The sequence below is a fragment of the Accipiter gentilis genome, chromosome 23 (assembly GCF_929443795.1).
Source record: "Accipiter gentilis chromosome 23, bAccGen1.1, whole genome shotgun sequence".
Lineage (NCBI taxonomy): Eukaryota > Metazoa > Chordata > Aves > Accipitriformes > Accipitridae > Astur > Astur gentilis.
Window position 1 is genome coordinate 2,338,779 of NC_064902.1, and position 24,849 is coordinate 2,363,627.

The following is a 24,849-nucleotide window of genomic DNA, read 5'->3' on the forward strand; positions in this document are numbered from 1 at the left end:
AGAATGGCTAATTTTAATTAAGTTCTGTGCTGGAGGGAGAATGGTATAACAGCTCACACAACAGGCGAGATGAATGTGAACTGGGAGAGCTGTTGAAATATGGAAAGAAAACCATGTAGTGTATTGTTTTTAAAAGCAGGCTTATGAATTATCCATCAATTCAACGTGCAGAGGCCTGAGTTCACTTTCAGGTGTTTATTATTTTTGGTGAAGTTAAGCAAACCAGTGCTTTTGAATGTTTGTTTTGTGTTTTAACCAAGCTCTAAATTAAAGCAACTTTTCAAAGACAAAAATCCTCTCAGGACCCGAGGAACGTATGCTTCTCTACCATGCTCACGAAAATGCCAGATTTTTCCCATCACTTTATAAATGAAACTGTGAAACCATGATCTGGCCTAGAATATAATATACAAAGTGCCAGGTCAGAGGTGAGTGCTATAAAACAGGTGTAAAAAAAGTTTGTGGCTTAGATTGTGCATCCTTAAGTTTAAAGAGCTTTTTTTCCACACTTGATTAAACACAAATGCATACTGCATGCATTGTTAATGTACTTAGTGGATGATATGCATTACAGATTTTATATTTTTAAAAGATTAATTTGTGTTTAAAAAGGGTACCTTGTCATACATTAAAAACCATGATATATCAAGATGTTACTATCTCATTAAAAACACTGCAGAAGATACCATAGTTCAGAGATGAGTCTGAATTAATCTCTGGAATCAAAAGCAGTAAAGTTCCACCTCAGTAATTTAATTCATGTCTCAACTAAAAGTGCATTTGAATCACAAAGCTTGGATTCAGATCAGAATATCCACTGACTGAGGGGGAGCTGGATATGAAACTTCAGTTTTATCCTAATGCTAACCATGATTGGTGGTCTGCCTTAGTTAGTACCTGAAAACATGCTCTGTTTTGTCTGTATTTTAGTTGGAGAAATATGCTTTATATCACATGGTAAAGAAAGCTACAATAATGTGATTATAATTTGATTTTTAAAGAAAATAATAATGAAAATAAAAATTAAAAAATTACTTAATTAGCCAAGATGTTAAAAACCAGAATCAGCTGTGAAGAATCACAGAATAATCTTAGGATACTGAGTGAACGGATGATGGCAGGTGATATTTACCATGTTAGTGAAAACTGATGCACTTTGGAGGAAAAAAAAAAAAAACAAACCCCAAACAACAGTTCCAGCTTCAGTAGAACACACACAGTGGTGGACTCTGAGCTTACTATAACTGCTCAGGAATTATATCTTTGAGCTATATAACTTGCAATGTATCTGTTCAGTTGCTGAGCTGCAGTGAGGAAAGCAAATATAATACTAACATTTATTAGGAAAGGAATAGAGAACAATACAAAGAAAACAATTATGCACATTAATAGAACACCTGTATCAGAAAAACGATATTATGATCCTTCCACCTAAACCAAAATAAAACTGGAAAAGGCACGGAAAAGGAAACAAGTGTGGAAAAAAAGGCAGGGAAACTATTTTAGCCATTTGTAGATGTGGAGAAGAGAACGCTGAGGAAAGATGCAAAAAAGGGCTATAAAATTTTCATCGAGATCAGCAGATGAAGAGGAAAGAACCATTCAGTCTCTTCCAATGGGAGGACTATGACTCATCACATGAAAGCAGGAGGGAGGTTCAAAGCAGACAAAAAAAAGTGGTTCTTACGCAGCAGGTAAAGCAAGCTGTGGAGTACCTTCCTGCAAGATGGTTAGCTTGATGAAAGGTTACGTGGATTAAGAAAGCAACTAAAACACCGCTTTAAAAACAAACCAAAACAAGCTACAAACCCCTGAACAGGTATAAAATAGAAAGATGACACCTCTACCTGCGTTGCCAAGCAGCTCTACACACATACCGCAGTGAAAGGCCAGGGAAGGACTAAGGATGCAATAAGGTATGTGAATATCAGGAAATGTATGTATAACTATTCTCTTGGAACTTTAATATACATAAAATGACAAAATGTAGTTTCATTTTAGGAGTGTCTGTAACATAACCCGTCTTCATTTGCAAGAACCATAGGTTCTTCCTCTCAGGATCAAGCTTACCTCACACCCCTGCAGTTTAAGAGGACCCATGCTCTAAGCTGAGCCCTGACTCAGACTGAAGACAGTAGCTTTGGAAGAATCGTGGACATCCTTCCTCCACATCAGTTTCCCTATCTAAAAAGTTAAGATTATAATGACCACAGAAGTAGGCAGCTATTACCCACGTTAGTTAATGATTCTACAAGTACCTTTAAGACAGGAAAAGATGAACTACAAGCTTACAAATACTGTTTAATTCTTTGTGCATCTAAGTGAAAGGTGGTGAAGTACTGTTGCTATAAAATATCACTGATACCTGGATATTATCAGGATTTAAAATGGATCAACTCTTACTCTGGAAAGAAGAATTCCCAAGTTAGCGTGACAAATATTAGCTAGAATTTTGGAAAAATATCTGAACCCTTTATTTCAGTGTGAGCGCCAAACTGACTCCAAGCTTTAGAGGAAACTTTCCCCTGTTAACAACCTATCACAGGATTTCTTGCACACTCCGCATAAGCATCTCCTTGTGGGACGTAACGAGTAGGATACAGGATTAGATAGCTGAAGAGTCCAACCAAAATCTAGTGTGACAAAACCCTGCACAAGTCCCTGCCTTTAGGTTATGCTTTCACATTCTAGACTCTGCTTGATGGATGCCTATTGTCCAGTCTCAGATTACTTAATTCATTTCCATTCAAATCACAGAAGTTCCCTGCTGAGCTGGAAACCAACACATACTATTCAATGTAGATATCAGTTTTTGTGTAGGAGACAGCCATACCAATATTGCAAAGATCCTTTTTATCCATCCATGCCTACAGCAAAATTTAATCTGAAAAGCTGGGTTTAGAGTTTCTGACATGCTGGCACAGCAAATATTTTCTTACATAATTGAAAAAGATCATTTGTAAGAGTGTTGGCCCAGTGGTTATCACAGAGGCTAAGATCTGGGGGCACGCAGAGCATTTCAAAATGCTATATGTTTATCAGATATAAAATACGTACTTTAACCTTAACATTTATTTGGCCTTCATGCTGTTTGCAGCTGTCTGTCGTGGACATATGTTGGTATTTCTCTGTTCACATTTTCTCACTTCACTCCAAGTTGCTGGATAAGTGCATATATATTGCAATATTAAAGATTCTGTTCAATAATTTAGAGGGCTGTGTGATACCTTACATTCACCATGCATATGCAAGTGCCTCGCCTATTATCTGCCCATAAATGCATGTCTGACTTGGTTTCTCACAGTCTGTTGGAGCTGTCATGGGGAGAAAATGGTGTTCTATAACCCTGGAAAGAGGGATTTTTCTCATTTCTAGTCCAGGTAGTCCTGAGACAGTAATACAACATTCTATCTCATTGAAAAAAAAGGAATGTAGAGGTTCTAAAATGTATTAATGGGGAATCCTCTCTTCCATGAAAACCTCTGCCAAAGTATAAGAATAGCCTGACTATACAAATGGAAAAGAATCAGACTGAGATAGCTGCCCTGTAAAACACAAAGCTTAAGTAGATTACATGAAATACATTACTAAATACATGGCACACATTTAGACCATGTGCACTATTCACTTAATATTCATCAGCGAAGCAGTCCTTCCAAACAGACCAACAGCATTGCTTAGGAATACAAATAATTTGATTTTAAATGGTACCGCTGCTCCCATAGCAGTAGGCTTTTATTAATAAATATACTGTGGCCACTCAAGCTGTACTATTAGAGTTATTTCAACCATTGTAATAATTCATGTCACCAGAACAATAACTATTCTGTTTTAAATGGTAAGATGAGAAAGTAACTTTGTGTAATAGATCTTAACTACATTGTTCTGTGCAAATGTGGCCAAGGACTTATGTATATTTTTAACTCTGACATTAATGTTTGTTATTTCAGAAATCTATTATTATAGAGGTTACTGCATACTTGCCAGAACCGAAGATATAAAATACAGGCCGTATCCTGAATTTTTTAGTTCCAGATAAATGTGTATGTAATAAAGGAGCATGATGAAATTACCTCTTTAGATTATGAAGAAAAATCTCATTTGAAGTCTAGTCATGTCATTGTAAGTCTTGGAAAAGACTGCATGCTATGAATTATAGAGAACTCCATAATGAATGGCAAATGCAGACAATTTAAACAGCGAACAATAATTTAGAAGAGTTACACTTGGACTAGACAATTGCTGTAGGTCCTTTCCAACTGAACCATTCTATTCTACAAGGAGAATTCATTAGTTTTGTAAACACTGACATCTCACAAATATCTTAAGATTTTTCAGCTTATGTGTTCTATAATAATGTAGTGATGTGAGAAGTCAATAACAAGAGCAGCACTGAACAGGGCAGCACCATAACTATAGTTCAAAATCCAATTTTCATCATAGAAACCTGTCAACTAATCCCACCCTTGGAAAAAAAGGCTATTCTGCAAGCAAAACTTTGTCTGCTCAGATTCAGTCTTTCCAATTCAGTGAGACCATTGCAATAGACAGAGCTCAGAAACAGTAAATGGGATTTCTTTCTTAAATCCTCTACGAGACCTCTGGGGCCTTCCAATGCACTGTACATCAGCATAGTCTGGTTTTATTATACTGCAAGAAGTGGAGGTGGTCTGTCTACTCAGCATGAATTACTGTCAGCTGTTTGTCTACTGCTGTGGAGTCCCTTAAGGTAATAGGCTCTAACCCACACCAGGCTCGCTTTTCAGTGCGCAGAGCGCGCCAACGTTGAGAGCAAATGGGCACTCTGCACAATTTAACCATAACAATATCATTCTCAATGGGGAGGAATAACACTGTCCAAATCAATGATACGGTTCTGTGAAATTGTGAAACTTGAAATACTTAGATAAGCTTCTACATGTCTATAAAGGGTAAGCTTTTATATGTCCATTAAAACATCACAGAGGTCCATATGCACAACCTGTCTTAAGTTTCAAAATGCTGCTTATTGGGATCTGGGAAAATATTGCTCTAGACTTGCTCCGTGCCTGCATTTCTTTTTTTGAGGAATCTGCTAGAGCTCCCTGTCAGAGACAGGGCAGTAGACAAGATGAAACTCTAAGCGTAGTGTGGTTGTTCCTAAGTTCTTACCTTCTCATAACGATTTAGTGATCAATACATTCTTTAAGCCTTAAAAATTAGAGAAATCCAAACAAAATGTAACGGTGATGTAACATCAGGAATCCTACTCAAATCAGGCTCTGAACAGCTTAAATCAAGCCACTGATATCATTTTCATGATACCAAATATGGGTTCTACATGATGAAGCTCCAACTTGTGGGTTTACCTCTGTTTAAGAAGGTACAGAAATTTGATTGCCATTTTTATTACAGGAGCAACTGAACATCCCAATAATAATTGGGTCCTCATTCAACTTTATAAACAACCTCTGCTTCAAGTCACTTCTAAAACTCACATCAGTCCTTCAGAAAACTGTCTTTGCTGTTTTAGAATTCTGTAAAAATGAGACCAAGGTGAATGTCACAACATTCTGGGGTTCTCTGTAAACACTTGATCACTCAGTTTAACTGTCACACAAGCTTGTATCTGCTTAAGGGATAGGACAGTGGGCAGACAAACAAGGACACATTTGCTTCAAATGTGTTCACGAATACTCTAAATGTACAAGTTTAGAGAGTGGTCACATCACATTACAGTCATGTCTCTGGGTTTAGAATTGTACAGGAAAATCCTCAGAAATCCTCAGTCCTGCAACTTAGGCTAACCTTTTTTTTGTTTGTTTGCTTTTTTTAAAATAGGCAATGTGAAGTGCAGGAAACCAAGACATTTCTTTGAAGTATAGCACTAGCAGAATGGAGATAAAACCCTATTTGATCTCCCAGGTTTTGAGCCAAAAGAGTATGACAGCAGCAGAATTCAATTACAATTTCCTAAGCACAGAGGTATCAGTTCCCCCTTTGAGTTATCAAGGAAGTTACGCTGATGTTAGCATAAGCAAGTCACATAAATCCTGTCCACACCAGTAGCACGCAGCCCTCAGACTGGGATGTGCTGGCACAACCTCACTATTTCATGAGCAACAGTGTCACTGTAGACTCTCTTCCCAGGTTTTGAAAACAAATACAGTTAGTTGCAGAAGTAACAGACCCCCAAATTTCAAATGTGATGGGCATGGCTCTGCTGAGTTACTAGATATGTACTGGGAAGGTAAGATACAGTGAACAATATTCTAATTGCCTCCATTTATAAACAGGGGTTAGTCACAATCAACAGTGCAACGTGCACAAAGTACACACATTAAACAAGCAGCTCTTGTTTTAACAGCCCAGCTATCAGTCCTACAGCTAGGTATCATTTGCAACAGGAAAGTTACAATGTACATACAGCTGAATAGAAGTAGACTGTCAATGTCAAATTTCACATGGCCAGAAAAAACCATTTCCTAGAATCTTGCACAGTCTAGGTTGGAAGATACCACAATTGAAACATTTCCACAGAACCAAATTGCCTGGACCTGTTTAAAAGGCTGCATAGAAGAAACTCTTTCGAAATAAAGGCAAGCATTGAAGTTCTGCCGTAGGTCAAGATTTTGCTAAGCCCTTTTCTAAACAGTAATGATACACTCTGAAGTAACCTTTGATCCTGCATGGCCTAAGAACTGAGGTAAACAGTGGTCTTAAGGGCTACTGGGAACTTGTACGCATGCCGTCATGTCTCTCCTACACTGTTATGGACCCAAGAGCCTAAATTTCCATTATTCTGATAAGTGTATTTAAACAACAATTTTTAAAGCAGCTGCCAGAAATCTCACCACAAGATAGTCTCTGTCATCACCAGTAAAGACACCCGAAGGCTGCTTAAGGCAGTTGCACATGATGTGGTTTTAAAGACATCTGAAATAGATCTATATGTGATAAACCCTTTCTTTCTGTTACTGATGATGTGTTTGGGTTTTAACTAGAGATCTGGGAACAATCTGGCATTTTAAACAAATGCTTCTGCTAGAAAATGAAATTTATGCACCAGTTGGTTTTTTACCAGCTTAGACCCTTCATCAAATCTGGAGCCTGTCACTTCTCAAATAAGCATTAATAGTGGCCCTTACATCTGAAACTAAGGTCATTTCTATTCCCAGTAGGATGGGGACCTAAAAATAAACAGTATTTATCCTAAATACCCCAGTTCTGGCCAGGATGAATGCAATTCAATGAGACTTTGCTAATGCAAACCAGACTTCTGCATGCTCATGGGATGCTGTCATTAATCCTTCGAGGACATAAATGTACAGCTGGCTTAGTTTACTGCCAGCATCTTGGTTTTTTAACGGCTCTCCAGATATATGACGTTTAATGTATTCATGCCCTATTTCAAGGAATTTACAATCAAAACTGCAGGCAGAGCATGTTAAATCCTACCTTTAGCTGTTATTACCAGCCTAATCACTACACTGTATAAAAATTCACTCATAGAGGATTATTAGAGTCTCTCTCAGTTACTGAACAACATGGCACACTGCAGAGTGGCAAACAATCATGTAATGAAAGATTGTTGCTAGTCCTTTCAAGTAATAAGTACAATCAAGATCATTTTAAGAACCATAACTAATGGGTCGGAGGAAGAAGGGGCTCTACCAATAAATTTCAGGCTTGATGATAAAACAGTGTTGCACTTTGGACAGACTGTATTGATTTCCGCCGCCCCCGCCCAATTTAATTGTTTAAAGCATCTACAGCAAACAAAACCAAGAAAAATCTACATTCACTACAAAGACCTACTACTGTGGTATTTTTTAGTCTATCGTCTCAGATGAAACAATGTGAGATATATAGACAAACGCCAGTCTGTTCAATAGTTTTAACTCAAGCAACAACAAAAAAAACCCCGTCAGGCTTTATTCTGGGACTAAGCTGAAAGAAATCCTAAAACACTGCAGCATATCAGTCCTGTTTCTGCTCTGATTTCAATGGGACTATCTGAGATCTGCAAGGCCTTTTACACTTGCTCTAATGGAAACTTTAAAAAATAGAATATGCCAAGCCTGAAATGTTTCCATGAAATTCTGGTATGTAGCTAGTATATCTTTAAAAATTAAAACAGCAGCATTGCCAGCCAAGTGGTATGGATAAAAGGGTTTTTGGTTTACATGCTTTTGGATTGTGAGGATTTTGAACTTTTATTTCATTTATGTCTTGAAACATAAAGTTGCTAATTACTAAAAATCTAGCAGTAAAGCTCAGGAATGTATTCTGCTTTCATTTTTTTTACCCATTTCTGTATTAGAAATGAGCCCAGAATATACTATCCCTAACATTCTCAAATACAAACAACATACTGTGAAGGCCAAATTCATCTTCTTCCTGATGTTTGGCTTTATTAAATACAGAAGGTGACAGTAAAATTAAGCTCAAATTTCCTCTCAAGGATTTAAAAATTTAAGGGTTTCTTCCTCAAAAATTGTCATCCCACATGCTATTTTCTAATGGGCCACCTCCACCTACCTAAGACTACGTAGACTAACAAGCTTCCTAATCCATCCAGCAATCAACTGGAACATTTTTCTAGTGTGACTATACTTGCTTTTAAGGTGGAAAATTACAAACTTCCCCTTCCCTTTTCAGTGTTCACAGTGAAAGTTAGAACAGCTTCTCCATGACATTGGGAACTTCTTGGGAGTTTGAAGGTGAATCAGAAAGGAACTTTGATGTGAAGTGTCTAGAAGGTTTTCATTAACAAGTGTTCCTGCATGTCGAATTTTATCCTAAACTGTCTTCCTTCTAATACAGAAATCTAGAATCTAATACAGAAATTGTAGAATGTCAAAAAGCCGAGGGAAAAGATTATGCCTTTTATTGGATGCAAAAGGAATGGATCAGCATTAGAAGGTTTGGGATCTTATCCAAGGCTGAGGCAGATGAGAAGTTTTCCAGAAGAGTTGCCCAGGGCAATGAAGTGGAAATAGAAAATACGGTATAAAAACCTTGTTGCAGAAGTTTAAATACTAGTCACCTACTGTCAACTAAAATGAAAGGCTGAATATATTTTTAGAAATACCTAAGGTTTTTAATTCTACTGTAGCCCTATGATGTTAAATTTAATCATTGTTTTTACAGTAAGATAATACAACTGGTATCACCTACCATTTCAAACAACTGCATTTATTTTAAGTCTTCCTCCTAGTGCTATGTTACAGAGAACTTCTGAGAACTGCTTCCTGTTTTTCATACAGATTTCCCTCTTTTCCTGTGGAAATCTATTGAGGAAACTCTATGAAAACAAAAGGAAGTATCTGTTTCTAAATACCTGTAAGATTGTCCAAAATAATCATCTTTACCCGCAGTGGGGCTCCTGTTAAGGGTAGGGGCTGCGTATGATGCGAGTGGTGCCGTGTCCCACAGAGGTAACCGTGAGCCCTCAAACAAGCTCCATCCAGCTCAGATGCAGCAGGGCTGCCGCACAGAAGGGAGTCCAATAAAGATTTGTTAGAATAATTTAGAGTAATGCTGATCGGGAAAACATGAATCCCAGTTACCCAACCTTCCTATAAGGAATTTTCCTAGTAACAACTTCCATCTGCCCCTCTCTTCTTCACCTCATTTATTAGCTCTCCCACTTGAGAGGAGCCATAGGGCTGTAGACCATAGTCTGTGATGTCGACATATGACCAGCCATTATGCAGGCAGTAAGACACAGTAGCACTGAGCCATGCATGATTAAAAACCTTACCTACACAATGTACCTTTCTTAATAACCTAATATTAGTAAGTTCCATAATACCTTAAATATACAGCAGCCTAAACAGAATCACGCTCAGAATTGGTTTTGCATCACTTCAATTACCTTTAAGGTAGCTCTCGCTTGCTTTAGACTTCTAAGTTTCTAGACTATGGAGCTAGAAAATCCAAAACAAAAGTAGAAAATGTACTTGAAATATATTTCAACATAATTTAGTGTCTGTTTCTGGTTTCTGACAGCCTGCTAGGCTCCACAGAATCTAGATGAAATTTACTGCCCAAGTACTGCAGTTCTCCTGCATGGCCGAGCATTTCAAAGAGAAGCTGAGCCGCAGGCATTGTTAAAAGATGGAAGGTGGTTTTGTTTCAATTTTCATACCCTTGTTAAATAATCTATGTGCAATTTCCAGGGCAGTAACTACTTAATCAAGTTTCCTGCTTGTTCCGTTAAAGTATAGCTGAAAAAAGGATTGAGGGTGGTGATGGAATGAGAGTTATTGTACATGACTAATAAAATCTACCTGCTCCTTTGTCCTGCAAAAGGAAGTCCTATTATCCCTTACATTGTAGTTCTTGTCAAGGGCTCCCATCAGGATTTCATTGTACCATTGTCCTAATTAACAGGGAACACACCTCACCCTGGGCAGCTCTGAAGGGTCTACATACATGCAATTTAGAACATTATCCCAGCTGTACAATATCAGTGCTGGATAAATTACAATACTAGGTTTTTCACTCTTCCTAATAGAGACTGTTATTGATCTTGTTTTTATCCCAGTAATACCTACTAATTTCAAACAGGTTAGCTCACAATTCCCTTACACTGACACAACATACATTTATGGTAAATTACGTTATTAACATCCTAACACCAACAGTCCTGTGATCTAAAAACACAGCCACATTTTAAAAAATACATCCATGTGAAGAAGGTATCAGAAAACTGGCCTTAATAGTGCAAGAAAATTTCAAGAAATGAGAAAGCATAAAGATCTGGCCGATAAACCATTAGTACCAAGCAACACTGTCCACTGCCAGGGACTCAGCTAATGCTAATATGACCATGATTACATTTTTTAGACTCTGTCTTTCCTGGCCTGCTGTGTACCCAAGTTAAACTTCTTAAACATCTTTTAATGTATGCTTATCCCCGTAGTCTAGCCGCTTAACTGTTTTAGTTTATAGTACTTTGAAATACCATATTTTGTTTACTGGAGGTCATCTGTAAAACCTGGAGATTTTATATATACTCACAGATTAGCCTGTCCTACATTTATGGCATCTAGTTTTTCAGACAGAAAAACAAGTTAGTCTCACCTTTTTTCCTCCAGTAAATATTTGTATTAATTTATGTTGACTTTCTACAAATCCTCAATAATGTTGCATATGGCCGCCCCACAAATTCCAGGTGATTCTAACTGATAGAAGAGGGTGCTTTTCCCAGGGGAGTACTAAAGGTTCCCTAAGCCCCATATGAATCTCAATTTTATGTTATTGAACTTCATGGAAATGAATACAGTATAGTCCTATTACAGAAACTTCTAAAGCAAAAGCCTGAGGAAAGCTTTTAAATGAACTTGTTTAAAACATAACCTGAACTTGGATGAAGTCAATTATTTGAAAATGGTAATACTAAAATCTTTGCTTAGTAAAAAGTTTAGGGAGGTGTGTAACTTTATATAAGGATCGCAACTGATAAAATGAAACTAAAATGTAATTAAGCTGTCTTTATGTCAATGAGACTACGTATTTGTTTAAAATTATGCACTTGCTGAACTACTCTGGTGTAGTAAGAAAGATATTACATAAGGTTTCAACTTAGATGAAGTTTAAGTAAATATGGTGATAAATACACTGCAAACCTGCTCGGTCTGAGGCTCAAGAGAGAAAGAAATTGGAGGTACTGCCGAGACAAGCAGAGGTCCACCCATGGAGAAAGCAGATGAGCCAGAGTGCTAAACACACGGTGTCAGAAACCAGTTCTTACATGCAGGGAGCAGCTGCCTATGGTTATGTTACATTTCTGTCAGTTTTCTACCTCCAAATAATGTTTCTTATTTAACTATATAACCAATAAAAGACTAAATAAAAGCTGCTAAATATGCTGACAAAATATACCTAGTACCCTAGTAAATGCAGGCAGTCTTTTCTGATCTCTGTGAACTGGCAAATAACTTATGAACATTTGGGAAGGAAAGTAATTAATTTGGGATTACTGTAAAGGCAGTGTTATTTTTTGCCAGTCACCTGCCAGAACAAAAAAGGCTTCAAGAAAGCAAAGGACGGGCTGCTGTCAGGAAACTTAAAACTATTTCAAAAAAGCAGGCACAGAGCTTATGTATGAAGGAGCTTGCAGAATTATACAGCATCTACTAGAGAAATAGCACTCTCTGAAGATCTAAGGATGTTTTTACAAACACCAGTGAAACAGAAAACACAACAGCATGAGGTAATTGTTATTCTTGTTTCCTGATGCAGGATCTGAGGAACATGGAAGTTGCAACTTCCCCATGTTCACAGCAGACTGTTGCTGGCACTGACGCTTCAGGCTCAGGTCTCGCAGTAACTTCGTGTTCCCTTTGCACCCTGAACTTCTGGGCTCGGCAAAAGCTGCAGGACAGCTCTCAAACGACCAGACAGGCCTTTATGCAATTGTCCTGCGAGAGCTTAAGAAATATCTTGGATGCAAAAATCAATGGTTGCAGCCCCTCCTGTTAACATACATTAATGACCTATTTTCCCAAATGGTTAGTAAGAGCTGGTCAGAAATGAGTTGCAGCCAGCTTAAGGCACGCTGTTGCAGTTAATGAGCCACCTTCCTTTTCTGTCACTCCAGATCCATGAGGCTCTAAATCTATGAAGTTCTGAAATAAGTCCTGAAGGAATTTACATGCCAGTAAATAGGTACTTTCAGAGTTTATAGCGTGTTCAGCGATACCTGCAGTTTTGCATACATCAGAGAACTGAAAAACTGTTGTCAGACGTTTTAAGCTCTAACAGTCGAATTCAGTAGGATCTCCACCCCACCGATAAGTACTCCCTGACTGCGTTTAGGAAGAACACTTTTATCTAGGAGACATTAAAAGGATCACTGGACATTTGATCTTTACTGACATACACTTTAGCATGCAGGAGATAACAGAAGGATTCCTTGGGATTAAATAGCATACGTCTACGTGAAGGAATACATGAGGGGGCTTGGTATACAAGCAATGGCAGAAGGAAATTATCTATAAGACCACAGCTCTGCTGCTCTTCTTTCTCTGGCTTATATGCCTTATAATCAAGTATCTTAGTTATAGCTATCCGTGTTTTAGAATTTCATGGTATTTTAGTTATTAGGTTTTGGTTGTAGGGTTTCAAGCATCTTTCTGTAAAACACAAGTCAGGGCACCAGGAGAGAGAAAATTCTAAAAATAAAAGTTTGGAAGTCAAGAAGGACAAACAGACTTAGGAGAATACATACACACAACTCATGCACACGTAGTTATGTGGGGGTGGGTGGGTGGGTGTTTGTTTTCACATGCCTCTGTTGCTATTTCTTATGGGCTGGGCTAAAAGGAGATCTCAAAAAAATGCCCAGAGAGAGGTTTTGCCAATGGGACTGCCCACCTGACTAGAAGTAGAGAGGGCTGGCAGTCACAGAATCATAGAATACCAGGTTGGAAGGGACCTCAAGGATCATCTGGTCCAACCTTTTTTGGCAAAAGCACGGTCTTGAGTCAGAACGTGTTCTCACATGAGCTTCAGCTTCACTTCAGACCCATACTTCTTGATAAGCTGGAGAAGTAAATTGTTTGCACCGCTTGTCTGAAATGGACTTGCCAATACAGAATCTTCAGCAAACTCCAGGCAGAAGGATCTGTGTCCTGTCCTAGAGCGGGCTTGGAGGACGTTGACCCGAGGAAGGGCACCCACAAGATGTAACGTATCTTGCGGAAAGCAGCCTGGCACAGACCCAAGAGCTGAAGTGGCAGCCAGCAGGCTGGATCCAGGCCACCAGGCAATGCCATCCAGCCCTCTCTGCTCTTCTAGCTGGGAAAGAGCTGCTATGGAAAACAGCTGAAATGGCTGTTATGGCATGGGGTGAAGACCAACAGCAGAAGTCGTCTTAATTCACCTACAACATAGCTAGATACTCTGAATTACTGCTGTACTCACATGGCCTATTAGGAAGTTCCAGAAAGGGTATTTGGCTCTGTGCTGAAATTAGCCATATTGCTGTTTAACTAACAGTTAGTCAGTGCAATATTGAATAAAGCCCTTCTGGTCCTTCAGATTTCCCTCAGTATTGTCTCTTAAGACACAGACTGCTGTGCTGCTTAGCCTTATTGTGGGGTCTAGCACCAGTCCCAAGTTCACATACACTCCGTTGAGTCTTGTGGGCTTTTGGAATAATTCTGACATAGCCATCTTAACACAAACTTCAGTTATACTAAATTAAAGTAATTGTTCCAATATGGAAGGAAGGCAAAATCAAGAGCAGAGCTGTGTGACAGATTAGAGGGATTAATGGATCTATGGCTTCCATTTCCATGACTAGGTGGAAAGTTGAATCCAGGTTTTTAATTCAGACTTCCAAGAAATCTTATGCAAGCTTTAGCAAGTAGCTTTTGTTCTAATAGTTCAGTCAAGAACAAGTGATACTTAAATTCCTCTAGCTTTATTTAGGTCTGCATTATGTGCATCCAAACTCTAGACTTTCACTGCAAATATCTGAATTTTTAGCTAGCAGGGTGCGGCAATAGAGTTCTTTATTCCAGTGGAACGACATCTGGAAATAGTTTCCTTTATTTTGTCACAAAAGAATTCATAAAGGGGCGGGAATATCTGAATGACATAATTCCAAAGTGATGTATGTTTCTCCTGGATACTGCAGTGACTGTTAACCATAAAATACCCCACACAGAGCAAAAAGCAGTCTGGTTCATCAAGCATATACTCAAGAACTACTGTCTTGCAATATAATCCCTTGCTAGGCACAGGATTTATAAAAGCACTATAATTGCCTCATCTGTTTAGCCCAATTATCAAATGTTATTTTCCATGGAGCAGCCTAAATGACTAATAGTTTTTTAATAATGGTAAACTAAAGTTTCAAGGCCAAAAAAGGTTAAGGAAACCACCAAACAGTGAGTCTCAGAGGTCTTGAGCTGCATTTAAGAGCTGAAAGGAATGTATTCTGCAAGTCACAGAATGAAACCTGCCCATGCAGTTTTAATCCAGCTGCCTTAGTCATTTTTTTTGCAAGAAATTTATGTATGTATGAGTGTGTGTATCCATGCAGAAATGCACCTATTTTGTACTCAGGTGGGTCTTGCTTAACACACTGATATTCATCTTAACTGTAAATGTGGCCTTAACCATTACGTTGAAAATGAATTATTAGGGTTTTAGCATACTCTTCTTCACAGTATAATATACCAGACTAGAAAGATTACATTCAAAATCTTCTGCTAATTTTAGGTGCCTACTCTATCTAAAGGTTTACAGCACCTAGTGTTTCAGAGCAAACCACACAAATCATAACTTCCATGATCCCATGCTTCAGCTGCAGTTCTCATGCCCCATAGTCTCAAATTCTATGCAAAAAAAAAAAATCAGGATCCAATTATTATCTGTACACACGTAACATGGTAATTATGAGTAGAAAGCCTAACTAAAGTAATTTGCCTAGCATTATGCACGGTCTCTGGCAGAGACAGGAGTAGAATCTATTTCCTCAAAGGAAGATTTAGTTGCTTCAACGAGGACTCTATCCATTCTGTTCCTATGTGTCTCACCCGACTTGCCACTTGTAGCTTCTGCAGTAGATAAGAAAGGAACCTCCTGACAGAAGTTTCCTTCTCTCTAAAGTTGTTGTCCATCCGCAGAAATCTTTCATTCCAACTGCCTTGAATGAGGCAAAGGTCACATAGGAAAAACAGACTGTGATTTTACCAAACACAACTATATTGTAATGCATGTGCTCCAGGGGTTAAGGCAACCTCCTGACATCTTGTAAGTTGAGAACCTTTAAAAAAACCCAAATACACTTAACACACAAGAGTTTGTATCAAGTAGCATCATCACGACATCTGTGTTTTCCACCAACGGGGTCAGATTCTCTACATTCTCTGCATAGATTTCTGCTCTGAGTTAACTGAGCAACTGACAGCAAAGTAAATTATCATCCTCCATGTGGACCTGCAGTGGGGGAGGGAGGAGAAACTAATTTGTGGATGGTTTTCCCAAACATTTACTGATAGGAGAGTAATGGCAAGACTTCAAGAACTTGGATATCATCCCAAATTTTATCAGGGAGTGTGTTTGGCCCTTAAGCACTTTTTTCTGCATATTTCAACTTCTGTCCCTTTATCTCTACCCCAATTCTGTCTCCTTTCTCCACGTTCAAGTCTGCTGTTGCTGTAATTCTCATTCTTATTTAACCACTGTATGTATTGAGAGCGTAATTCAATTGCATGTTTCCATCAGCAGTAAAACCTGATCAAAAGGTCTTTTGACCCACTTGCTGGTGTTGCAGCCCTGCATTTTGCCATCCCCTGAAAGATGCAACTCTTAGGGCTATGCACTGATCCAAATCTTAAACTTCTCTCCAAAAATGAGAGGGATGAGATATTTTAAACACACCTCATTTCATAAATCCAGTTCACAGCAGCACAAGCACTTGCGCAACTAGAGCATATAGGATCAGGTATGAGAAGATGCAGAATGGGAGCGAGGTTTAAAGGAGAGAGATGGTAAAGAGGGAGGTTTTCTTCCAAATTTATTTAGGACTACTCCTTCAGGCATAAAAAGCTCTTGTGGTCTTTCCTATATGTCAACGCCACCACTCCCTGTGCTAGTGTCCTTACCAGGAAGAGCACTGAGAGTGCAAGAGGGAAAATATTCCTGACCCTATTCTTGGTTGTTAGTGCCAGCTTGCCTAGCATAAACAGATTCATAATTGTTGGCAATGTTTTTCTTCATGGCCAGGGACTGGAGCATGTTCAATACTTCAAAGCTCTTAAAAACAGTCAGCGCTCTAGACAAAGGAGGTACAAGGCCTTTTAGAAATGCATTTACTTTTGTTATTCTTGCTCACCTGAAACCTAGAAGATCAGCCTAATAAACATTTGGATTGTGAGAAATTCAACCCAAATGGCATGGGAAAGCAATATGCAACAGAAGATCTTTGCATCTAGATGTCTGAGAACCAAAAATGTGAGGAACACCAAGGTACCACCCAGGAAATACATTTTTCTAATCTGATCTCAGATTTTAAGCAGCAGAGTAACAAGAAGGCAGTTGGCAAATGAACAGTAAAGACCTGTACTAAGAGTAGCTAATTTCTGAAAAACAATTTCTCCCAAACAGTCTGAGCTTACAGAAGTTGCTCTTTGGAATGGGACAGTATGGTATATAAAAGGCACGTTTCTATTCTGTAATTTCAATACATCTCCACAAAGGTTTGAGTTGTCTGAAAAATGCTTCAATTATCATAGGAAGAACACTGCATGACAGCAAGGCATAACTCTGTTACTATCTGCTACATGTGACAATATCATTGCCAGATTTGCCTATTTATATACGAAGTGCAGAAAGATGGAGAGATTCTGCAAGAAAACACATTGTCATCAGCAAATTTTTTTTTTTCTAGAGGATGGTGATTTTGGCAAGAAAATGAAAATCATCAGCCAATAACAGGAAACCTCTCAGAACTGTATTATAGAGGCACTTTAACTACAAACTTCTATCTGTATAAAATCAGGATATTTGGTCATCTTTATTATAGCTACTAAAAATTCATACTTTTAAAAATTTATATTTAATGCTTTAGAGTCCAAGCTATTTAAAACCTGAGATTAAGCAATTTAAAGTCTGAACTGATCATAGAAATATCATTCATATGATTTCTGTTGCAGAGGGGTTCACAGCTTATAGCACCAACCAAAGACGGGTGAATTCAGAAAACCTACACAGACACTTAGCTCCAGTGTGAAAACATATTTGATCTGAATGCTAAATGAAAAGTCGTAAATAAATCAGAAATATGCACACCTTCTAAACTCTGTAGATCCCTGTAAGAGATCAGCCAAAACTGAAACCATTCCAAGTTCCCTGAACCCTGGCAGTTTGGGTAAAATAGTACAAAAATAAAAATCACACCTCATTTTGGTTAAAAAACACAAGTCATACACTTTTAAAATAAAGTATAGCTTAGTTTGTATAACTATACTTAGGGCAATGTACATATTCACACAGCTGTTTGATCTGCTGCAAATAAGTGTCTAAAAGAGACTAGTTAAAGGTCTATGAATGCAAAGCTAAATAATTCCTCAGAGTTATTTTATGATTAGTAAGGAATTATTTAAGTTAAAGACTTGTTTAGCATGAGAAGCAGGTGGGTTTTGCTGCCGTTAGAAGTTTCCATGACAATAACAGGAGAGCCAATTAAAAGCCAATTAGTCATGGACATTACTTTCAGGTCCGGTACTTTGCAAACTCTCCCCTCTTCAATTTTCCTTCTCTCGAGCTGCCCATTATCCTCAGTACAAAGACTTTAAAATGAATGTGGACTGTTTGCCTGTCTCCATGGAAGCCTTGCCACCCTGCACCATACACAAACACTTCCCAGGCAACTTCGGCACTACTTTCCCCTCTGATCTTTGCCCTAAACAAATGTGCTGTTTATTCACTCTTCTTCTCATATATGAAGATCCATTTGATGCTATATGAATACTAATGCGAAAAGAATTAAACCCATGTTTAAGAATGAGTGAAGATTCCTCCTTTTAGTATTTACCATGACAGCAAAAGCATACCAGTTGGCCTCTTCCGTTATGCTCTTCTTTAAATCCTGAAACGTCTGCCACTTGAAAATTAAGAGTGCAGATCTGGCATGAAAGAAAATAAAAAGCTCCCAGATAGGAAAAAATGACCTAGTGCTTAAATCACATAATGAGAAATCAGGAGATCGTGGTGTTTCATTGTTCTGCTACCAAAGAGTGCCACCGTGACTCCATTCATGCCTCCATCACCTCACTCGAGAACGAGGATGAAACGCTGTGTATTTCAATGATGTGAACCAAGGAGCGTGAAGCAACCCTAGGAAGTTAAACCTTCTCTACTGTTTGGTTGCATCTGCTTTAAAGACCAAAAACCAGAGAAAATCCAGTCAGAAATTTGAAATATCCTCCAAAGTGAATGTAGGATCCTATATTGATGGCAAAATTAAAAGAAGAAAATGGCCCCTTTCTTCCAATAGACAAAGATTCATTAGTATCCTTAATGATATTTTCCTAGTTCCATGCAACATTTCTGATTAGAACCTTCTTCAACCTATCTCATGTTTAGTTTCTAATTATAGTTTAAAGGAATGGCAGGTTTTCCCTTGCAGCTACAGGAACAGTATTAGCAGCCGCCTTCCCCCCACCCCCTCACAATTTCTGTATAGCCAAAAAGATATCTAGCTCCACCTCCTGATCTTTGGCACCAAACTTGGCAGATTATTGCCTTAAATTGTTTTTGGATGACATGAATGAAAACCAATTGCGTTTATACATCCCTCTTTGGCACTCCATTGAGCAGGACGCTCCCCTTTACCTCTGTCACGAGGCTGCTGGTCCTGTCCTGTCCTTTCCTGCCACATTCCCTTGTCACTACCGTGACTAAGCCAGTGCCCAGCATCACATTATACCGGACCCTGGCAAGACATACCACACCAACAAATTTCCAGTTTTGTTATTTCCAACAGGTCCTTGACATTATATATTAGCTGATCAAATATAAAATCTCTTGGGGTTTTTAAAAATTTCCATATCTACTCATGCTGCTGCTTGCTTGTCTTCCGCCCCCCCCCGCCCTTCATTTTTATCTGGTATGGATGAGCTCTGAAATTCCATCCTGTCTGGCCACATGTTCCTTCACGCACATTTAAAATCTGTCCCATTCCTAAACACCTTGAAATAATTTCCATGTGTGGTTCTAGAAAATAAGGCTGTGTGTTAACCTGTGCTGCCTTCTTACTTATGGCGTGTCGTGGTTTAACCCCAGCCAGCACTAAGCACCGTGCAGCCAATTGCTCGCTCCTCCCAGCTCCCAGTGGGAGGAGAAGAGAATCGAAAAAAAGAAGTAAAACTCATGGGTTGAGATAAGAACAGTTTAATAACTACAGTAAAATAAAATAATAATAAAAATATAATAATAATCATAATAGTAGTGAAAACGAATATAAAAAAAGAGAGAGGAAAAAAGCCCAAAAAGATATAAGTGATGTCCAATGGAATTGCTCACCACCCACTGACCGATGCCCAAGCAGCGATCCGCCCCTCCCAGCCAACGCCCCCGGTTTCTGTACTGAGCGTGACATTCCATGGGATGGAATATCCCTTTGGCCAGTTCGGGTCAGCTGTCCTGGCTGTGCTCCCTCCCAGCTTCTTGTGTACCTGCTTGCTGGCACAGCATGGGAAACTGAAAAATCCTTAACTTAGGCTAAGTGCTACTTAGCAACAACTAAACTATCAGTGTTTTATCAACATTATTCTCACACTAAATCCAAAACACGCTGTACCAGCTAGTAAGAAGAAAATTAACCCTATCCCAGCTGAAACCAGGACAGGGTGTAAGGTACTCTAACTTTGCTGTATTTCTTCTGTTGGGGAAACTAAGGCACAAGGCAATTTGATGCAAATGATAGAGCCTGTGCCAGAACCAAGATTTAAATTCTGCAGCACCTGGGTCTGAAGGCCCTTGCTGAAAACTTACATTTCTTTCTAGTTTCCCAGATGAACATGGCTGTCTTTAATCAATGTATTGGGCAGAAAGACATAACAAAACTTGCTGTCTGTATGGCTCCCTTAACTTCTCCACACTAAGAGAGAGCTGATGAAGTCCTCTCAAGAAAATTACTATAGAATAATCAGAGTTTGTACTTGGTATTTCATCAACTAATTATAAGTTCCCTTACAAGAACTACAGTGAAGTGAAAGCTATTATTTAGGTCTGTCTTGAATCTCTTCTAAGTAGAGGGAGTCTGCTATTCTAAGTCCTGAATTAAATGGGAAGGGTTGGGTTTTTTCCACCAAACTTCTTCATGTTCCTTGGACTGCAAGCTAAATTAAAAGCAGGCTGCCAGATGTAAGAAGTTAATACCACCAGCAGATCTCCCATTAAACATCACAGCCTTTACCCACTTTTGCTAGGAAAGATTTTTCATGATACTTGGAATATTCTCAGTGTTTTATGGGTTAAGATCTTAACCAAGTTTGAGACTACAACGAATATTCACTGAAATGTCAACATCTCTATTATGTGAACTAACTCTAGAAATCTCTGAAATCCAAACAGATCTAAATTATACTGCAGCTCAAAACTAAGAGAATAACCTGCACAATAGCAGCTACAGTCCTCAAGAAACTATAAAGGATTCTTATTGAGTACCAGACCCCAAAATATTTTTGTCTTAAAATGAAGGAAATTAGTACATTCCTGAAAAATAAATTGCAACATCCTTGTGAAAGGAAATAATACTATATTCCACAGTAACTGTCCAGGACACTGAAGCTCTGTGATGCTTCCAGGAGCCCTCATTTTGAATACCCAAGCTTAACAGTGCCTTTTATTTGTGCACTACTCTCTAGTTATTTTTTCCAGAACTAATGAAGCTAAATGACTAACCAGGCTCCATTCTGGAGACCACTATTTCCCTTGACTTTACAGTAAATCCAGTTGTTGCTAAGCTAAATAATACCATAAACTGTAGATGAAATATGTCATTAGTTTTTATGCAGTCAGCTCTACTCAAGGGGGTAAAATAAGTGCTGGTTCCTAAGCACAGTTTACCTCAGCTTCTGTCCCTACAGATATTTTGAAATATCTGACTGCTGCTGCTGCTGTTAAATTCATGATCTTATTTACTTAGCATACTTTCACAAGCAACAAGGGAACTAATATTGGTGTGGTTCTTCAGGAACTGACAGCAGCTGTGTTAGTTTAAACAAAAACTCCCTGCAATATTTCTCTCTAACTTGGCATCAGCTTTTCTATTACTACACCTAAAGTCCTGTTTCTAGCAGTAGTTGAATTTACAGGCAGGAACTGCTTAGAAGGTTTATTCAAAAAGGTCATGTTATACAGCTTGTTTCAGTAGGACCAGTTTGCTAAATGTTTTAACTCTCACTTTTTGTTGATGACTGTTTAATGTGTTAAGTACAAGGAATATTCAAAATTCACCAGACCAAAAATAATCTTAGAAAGAATTTGGAGGAAACTTAATTTACTATAAAACTCCTGAATTTGCTTTGCTTGCTTCTGCATATAGATTCTTTGTGAACTACATGACAGCTCCTGCTGGGAAAAGTATAACCATGTTATTATACAGTTTAATAGGAAAATATCCTGATGTAACTATTGAAAGTGAACTGTTTTCTAAATAGTAAACAAGGAAGCAGTAGAAATGTAATATACATTTCCTATAGAGTACATTACACAATATACATGTAACATCCACAAACTTGTAATGGACTGGACTTTGTGTCCAGTTAGCTCCATACCTGAGAGGTAGCTTATTCCTACCTCAGAGAACATTTGATATAAGCCTTACACATGTTAACTGATACACTGAATTTCCATTTCTCTAATGTAACTCTGAGTTTCTTGCTACATTATAAGAGTCTAATTTCTTATAGTCTTCATAGCTCTGATTTCAGTAACATTTTGTGGAATTAAGTTACATATTATGTATATTGTGTGAAAAAACAAGACTCCTAAAATAAACTCAGTATTACGTGTTGCCTTTCAATTTCATAGAACCTATTTACTATTTTGTATGTAAATAGGAGTGTCTGAATTAATTTTCTTCTTCAACTGTATTGCATACTTCCATTCTATTTCCTCTAAAATAGCGATACTGTCTTTCAGTACATACCTATGAAACGGCAGGTAGGAGAGCAAAACTGAACCAAACCAAACATATTCCAATTAAAAGAGAGTAGTAACTCCAATGGACTCATCACAACTGTCATTTCGCATTCCATTCCCATTCTTTCCAAAATGTAATATTTTATTAGATTGTTAGAAAAATAAATCTGTGTTATTAGATTTGTTGGATTTTGTTTCGTGTACAGTAAAAGTTTCCATTTGACTACACCGAATGACTTGTACTGTAAGACCTGCTTAGGTCTTTTCTTGGTAGTCTCAGGACGTTTTCGACTCAACTACATGTAAATATATTCTGGATTTTTCCTCTAACATGTGCTACCCTGAGTTTCCTTGAAGGTACTTTCCCAGTGCTGTCCATTTAGGTCCATTATAAATTCCTCAGTCTGAACAATCATTGTCCTTCATTGGATTAAATTACTTTTTTCAAAATATATTTTGTTGGCAAGTTTAAGGACTCACATTCATCAGTTACATTATCTGATCTGTGTACCATCCCTTGAAAGCTGTTTCCTTTAAAACACATAGATGTAATATCCTCTACATTCCACTCGGAAGGACACATGATTTCAAATAAGATTGTCAGCAATTCAGAAGCCCATTGCCAAGATGCTTCTTACCTATAACTCACTGGTTTTCAGATGTGTCACTCTGTTTATGTATTATTCTTTTTGATTTTTTTAGTCTCTGACACTGCTTCATCTCCAGTACTTGGAAGACTTAGATCAAAATTGCCTGACATTTCTGAGGACCAGTCCAAGCCACCAGATGCAAGACTTGCTACCTTAGCTATGGTGTTATGGTGCCCATGGTAAAAACGAAGCATGCACTGCCATATCACTGTCAGTGGGAGAGTTTTTGGCCAGAGTAGGCTGTTCCCGTACATAGTTTCTAGATGTCTTTGACCTGAACTAAAAGCTATAAGTAATGTTTAGTTCTTATTACCTAAAGAACAGCTGAAATCCACCTTCCTTTGATTCTTGGTGAAGCAATCGAGTGCAGCCCTCCGGGGTTCGATTTTACAGGCACTGAAGGTAGATACCCCGTTCCTCTATAGCAAGTCTGAACAACCGCATTCAAAGTCATTCATGTGCTACGCCGGTCACGTTTATCTTGGTTTTTCAAATTTCCTACAAGTCCACTTTACTTTGCCCTTCTTTTCCAGGACGGAAATTGTGAGATTTCAGCTTCCCTCAAGAACCAGCCCAGAGCAGAAAGAGGGAGCAGCCTTACCAGGTGGAAGATACTGCCTGTCTGTTGTGCAACAAGATCGACGATCTCCCACTGGCGGAGCTGGGAGTTCCGAGAATGGTATCAAACCCAGTACCCAACTACTTTATTTCCTCACTAATCTGCGAGATCCTCAGCAGAAAAACTAGTATAGATATTAAACCACCAAAGCCACAAACCAATCCTAATGAATCTTGAAATCCTAAACTTAAATAAAAGGTAATACCCCAGCTTTCTACTTCTCACTCCCCACATAATTTTATGTTTAAAAGACTAAACATATCACTTAGAGCCATGATGTAAAAACTGCTTTTTTCAATACGATTCACCTCACCAAAACCTTTTTCCTGGCTTTAAAGTAGGAAGTTTTCATTTCTTTATAAAAGAAAAACTCAGAACTTCAGCTAAAATAATTTCCAAGGAAACCATTTGCAGTCAATATTCTGTACAGCCACACTCTTTGGAAACATCCTGGCTGCTTCAGTAACTTTGAAAAGGTCCAGCCTGTTTAGCGCACATAATGCTAACTACTGCCATAACATTGCACACTCGCGATTTCTCATGGGACTGCATGGAGCATTCTTTGAAAGTCTCCTAACTCCACTGGGTTGGCCAAGGCTGGCTCTCACTATCAATGACCTCGACTAGGCTTTTTGTAGAGCAGACAGTTACAAGGGCTCTCAAAGAGATGGCAATTTTTTATTTTTGTGTGTACGTGTCATTTAGCTGCTGTAATGGTAAGACACATTTATGATAGCCATCTTAGAAGGCAAACATCTTCCCCCCTCCCCCCGGGTGGTGGTTTACATGCCAAGTAGAGAGCAAATGCGAAGTTTGGTAAGTTTGGCAAGTTTGGCTTACCTTCAGTGATTTTTTAAAAATTTTTTTTTGACACATCCATTTCAAAGGCAAAAGCACTTATCTGACATTAGCTGTAAGTAACAAGGC

The 24,849-nt window shown here is 38.4% G+C and overlaps 2 protein-coding genes across 4 annotated transcripts in view; one reads left to right on the forward strand and one right to left on the reverse strand.

The window, feature by feature from the left end:
• The window catches only part of CFAP92 (cilia and flagella associated protein 92 (putative)), a 130,479-nt gene that overhangs the window by 57,766 nt on the left and 47,864 nt on the right, over nt 1–24,849 (reverse strand). The gene's annotated exons all lie outside the window — the stretch shown is intronic.
• Nucleotides 1–24,849, forward strand: part of EFCC1 (EF-hand and coiled-coil domain containing 1) — a 54,330-nt gene that overhangs the window by 15,423 nt on the left and 14,058 nt on the right. For both annotated transcript variants that reach the window (XM_049826648.1, XM_049826650.1), the window contains exon 3: nt 23,837–23,982. In XM_049826648.1, coding sequence (XP_049682605.1) covers nt 23,837–23,982 — 146 coding nt within the window. The remainder of the gene's footprint in view (nt 1–23,836; nt 23,983–24,849) is intronic.